Source organism: Diaphorina citri, unplaced genomic scaffold (genome assembly GCF_000475195.1).
Source record: "Diaphorina citri unplaced genomic scaffold, Diaci psyllid genome assembly version 1.1 scaffold3564, whole genome shotgun sequence".
Classification (NCBI taxonomy): Eukaryota; Metazoa; Arthropoda; class Insecta; order Hemiptera; family Psyllidae; genus Diaphorina; species Diaphorina citri.
This window is the reverse complement of record NW_007380964.1, coordinates 4,767-9,613: the sequence shown is the minus strand read 5'-3', so window position 1 is coordinate 9,613 and position 4,847 is coordinate 4,767. Positions and strand designations below refer to the sequence as shown.

Here is a 4,847-nt window from a genome sequence, read left to right as displayed (position 1 = left end):
CCAAAAGGAGCTCCTGGAGAAAATTCTGCGAGAACATCGAAAATTTCGATGGAGCCGCGAGACTCCAGAAGCTAATGGCAAGGGACCCTTTCTTTGGAATAGGTAACATGGCCAAACCGGATGGCAGCTACACCACCAATGGTGAAGAAACCCTGGAAGTTCTGCTAAACGCCCATTTCCCTGAACATAGAAGCGCGTCCGCAGGCCCCCCTTCATCAGGCCTAAACGTAGAACTCAGATCGAGGCCTACTGAGGCGGACTGGAGGGAGGCCAAGGCGGTCGTATCTATGGAAAGGATACAGGCGGCAGTACGAACTTTCAAACCATTCAAATCACCAGGGCCAGATGGAATCTATCCAGCATTTCTGCAAGAAGGACTGGAAACTTTAACTCCAGTGCTCTGCAGACTGTTTAGAAGCAGTCTGGCTCTGAGACATATACCTATGTGCTGGAGAAATGCTAGGGTGGTCTTCTTGCCAAAGCCCGGCCGGAGAAATCTAGACCAGGCTAAGTCATACAGACCTATTACCCTATCGTCATTTCTACTCAAAACAATGGAAAGACTGATAGACTGGCGTATGGATCAGGACCCGAGGACTTTTCCTCAGAATCCAAATCAACACGCCTATCAACCAGGAAAATCTACCGAAACAGCGCTAAACGAACTGGTAAACAGGATCGAACAAGCACTGAAAAATCAGGAAATAACTGTGGCTGTCTTTTTAGACATAGCAGGTGCTTTCGATAACACCTCTATAAACGCCATCAAAGAAACTGTTACGGGAGCCAACGTAACCATTTTCGGATGGATAACACAGCTCCTAGAAACACGGAAAATATCTGCTGAAATATTTGGTTCCAGGAAGGAGATCTACGCAGCCAGAGGCTGCCCACAAGGGGGAGTCCTCTCCCCTAGGCTGTGGAATCTGGTAGCAAACAGTCTTCTCGTAGAACTAAATGATGCAGGATTCTTTACTCTTGGATATGCAGACGATTTCGTCATACTTGTCCGGGGGAAATATATAAATACATTGATGGAGCTACTGCAAAGTGCCCTGACAATGGTAGAAAAATGGTGCAAGAGCAAGGGCTTAAAGGTAAATCCTCTCAAAACCACCATGGTACCTTTCACGAAAAAATACAAAATGGGAACCCTAGTGGCACCCATCATATTTGGTGAAAGGATCTCCATTGCAGACGATGTCAAATTTCTTGGAGTTTATTTCGACAAGAGATTAACATGGAATCTGCACATAAACAAAACCACAGCCAAAGCTAAAGCCGCTCTAAACATGGCAAGAAGGTCTGTAGGAAAAACATGGGGTCTTACTCCACAAATAACAAAGTGGATATACACTGCAATAATTAGACCCCGTATCACCTATGCATCATGTATATGGTGGAAAAAAACCGAGCAACAAAAAGCTCAGAGGGAGCTGGAATCAGTACAGAGGTTAGCTCTTTTGATGATCTCAGGCACTATTAGTACAGCCCCAACACTCGCACTGGAAGTAATCCTAGGGCTACCTCCATTATATTTATTTATAAAGGGAGAAGCACTAATGGGAGCTTACAGACAAATGACGAGCCGTGGCGGCAAATTACCTGCCAGATACCACGAGCTGTTAGATAAAACACAAGTGATCTTGAAGCAGAACATGCCAACGGATCACATGGCACCCAAAAACAATTTTGACTACACTTTCCAAGTCCTAGTTAGACCTAGGTCCGACTGGGAAGGACAAGGAAGTCAAAAGATACTAAATGCGGGCATCAAGTACTTTACGGACGGATCTCGTATGAACGAGGGCACCGGAGCAGGCCTGTGTGGGCCAGGCTTCTGTAGGCAATCAGCCGGCCTAGGAACGCTCACCACAGTGTACCAGGCCGAACTTTTTGCCATACTTATGGGAGCCAGGCACGCACTGGACCTTGGCTGGAGAGGAAGACAAATTACGTTTTTCTCGGACAGCCAAGCTGCTCTGAACACCCTCAAATCCCCCAAGGTTAGTTCCAAACTAGCCTGGGAATGCATCGAAAACCTAAGTGAACTGGCAATCCAGAACAAAGTAAATTTGGAATGGATCCCAGGACATAGGGGCTTCGATGGAAACGAAAGTGCAGAAGACCTCCTAGCAAGAGAGGCTGCAGAAGAAAAATTCATCGGTCCTGAACCTGTGTTGGGACTACCCAAATGTGTGATTAGAACCGACATCAAAAGGTGGGTACAAGATGAAGCAAACAAAACCTGGATCAACGCCAGCGGTATGAGGCATTCCAAGCTAACTTTGGAAGGATACTCAAAAAAATTGGCATCTCATAAGTTCTTTCGGGGCCTTCTTTAAGAATTAAAATTTATAAAATTGTCTAAAATAATCGAATCAACATACACTGCAGACGGAACGCGAACATTCGCGATCCGCGGCCGCCCAAGCTACAGGCGGCGGGCCCCCTAAGTAGGACTACCCTATACAAGCAAGAGCCTTGCCGACCGACAGAGGCATAGGACAGAAGGAAGAGAGAAGCGAAAGCCCTGCTATTCCTGGCTATCGTCAATGTCAAGGGAGACGTTCTGGAAAATTTTTTATCTTTTTATTTATTTATTTGTTAAATACTCATATCATTACTTCCTTTCTGCACTTCACGCCGCGCCTTTATCATAAAAGGAAACAGATCCCACCTTTATGCATGTGATGGAGAAAAGATAAGGAGTGGAAAGGCACATGTGCCCCAGGCCGAAAAAGCAGTCGGAGAGTTAGTCGGGATTGATCGCCCCACTAACGAAACTGACTGTAAACCAAAAAACACGATTTTTAAAATGCTCACCTCGGGAAGCGGTAGAATAGGAAAAAACCATTAGAATCGTTCCCTTTAAGTCAGACCATAGCGAGGGCAAAATTCAAGGGGGTCGTTCCCTGATCGACCAGATGATAGAAGACTAATTGCAAGGGGTTCAGGGTAGACCACATTTCATATATACCCACAATATTAAAACTCACGGATAAAAAAGTTGTCACAGTGTTGACCCGAGAGTCACACCTCCCAGTACGTATAAACTACGTAGACCTGCACGAAAGTTCATGGGATAATTACTAACATAATACTCTCTGTACAATGTCTTAGTCTTCGTTACGAGGCCCTATATACTATATAAGATCTAATTCTGGAGTCGTGGGGTCGTGGCGTTAGATAACATAATACTTGTGAATGCTTACAATTTGGTAAAGACAACATACAATGGAGCGGAGTCGGAACGACCACGATATGGCCTTTGAGCTATTGGGAAGAAAGTAACCCAGAATCTGAACTCACGATTCTTCATTCTTTTTTGTAATTCCTTCTTTTTTCCATGAAACGGTCAGATCCAATCGAAACACTGCCATCAACGCAGATGGAACATTCGCAGAGTCCGGCGCCGCAGCTAGGGGCGGCCCCGGACTAAACTAGGGTTTTGTCTATTCCAAGCCAAGAGCCTTGCCGACCGAAAGAGGCATAGGACACGAGGGACGAGAAGAAGCTAAAGCCCTGCTATTCCTGGAGGCAACAAATCGTCGGAGGGAGTTTCGGAGAGAGTTATCCTTTACTTCTCACTAAAAGCGCGACAAAATGTCTTCATAGGTTTTCTTACATACGGAAACAAACAACAACTCTCTCTACACACACAGAACATGATGAAATGGAACAACTTCAAACCACCCTCTCGTTTTTTGTCTACAGGGAAGGATGGAGAAGCATACGTCGAGCTCCTCATTGGTGGAATTATACGGAATGTTCATGGATAGCACAGATAAGAGTTATTTATCCTATTTTAAGCTACAGAGCCGACATTAGATTGCGTCGGAATGAAATGGCATAATGTACCCAAGTCGGTTAACGGCGGTTCTCCACCCATAGTTACGAGTTGCCTCTCATCTGTAATTACATCGTCAAGGACTACCTAGTGACTTCAGACTTCGATGTAAAATGGCATAACCCGGTTTATTCTATTTCTTTTTCTACAGAAAAAAACCATAGACGATATGAGCTCCCGAACTAAGTAAGTGGTCGAGATCGGCATTACAAATTTAACGAACCGAGCAGGACTTGAGTCAGTTTGTAACGCAGTATTAAAGACGAACCGAGAAATTTTCGTATCTCTTGGGAAACTAATTAACGGTAGAAAGATCTTAATAAAATTTGAATCGGATGAGAGGAACAACATTATCCAGAAAATGTCGGGTGATCTACACGCAAGGGCAATTGCCAGGGGATCGGACCCGTCAATCTCTAATACCTCGCCCATACACTAATAATAATAATAAATAATACACCCAGCCAACCGAGGAGAGAACCACTACTCAATACGTTAATATAGAGTGACGCTGGAAAAATCCTAGATAACACTGGTCACCAAAAAGGGGACAGAGATTTGACCAGGAACACTATTCAAGGCCAATACGTCTATACCCCACAAGTTGAAAGGATCAAAATGAGCCGGTCTTCAGTCAAGGGGAACTACTCTTCCCAATCTAAGACCTGGAAAGCACCGGATCCACATTTTTCAAAAGTCTGAGCTACAAGGTTTCTCTCAGACTTGGAAAAAAGAAGGGTCGCGGAAGCGTGGTAAGTTGTATCCCTACCACTACAACGACCAAAGAAAGGAAGGTATGGTTGTAATCAGATGTAAGCTGACCAAGCAGAGAGTCTTCCTGGGTTGAAAAACTCTACAAAGGATTTACCAGCACAGGACACTCATTTGAGTGGTTAACAGGAATCCGACGCTAACGAGCAAGTCCGGTCATAGAGGACCCAATCAAAAAAACCTCATACTGTAGGAAGCGTAAGGCAATTCCAGTAATAGAGACAAT

At 44.7% G+C, this 4,847-nt stretch overlaps 1 protein-coding gene across 1 annotated transcript in view; it reads left to right on the top strand.

Annotated features, from left to right (window-relative positions):
* LOC108253832 overlaps positions 1-3,782 on the top strand; it is an 11,375-nt gene extending 7,593 nt beyond the window's left edge. Inside the window, exons 2-3 of the mRNA XM_017448501.1 lie at positions 103-2,265; positions 3,718-3,782. Of these exons, the coding sequence (XP_017303990.1) occupies positions 103-2,265; positions 3,718-3,782 (2,228 nt within the window). The remainder of the gene's footprint in view (positions 1-102; positions 2,266-3,717) is intronic.
* Positions 3,783-4,847: the final 1,065 nt, after the last annotated feature.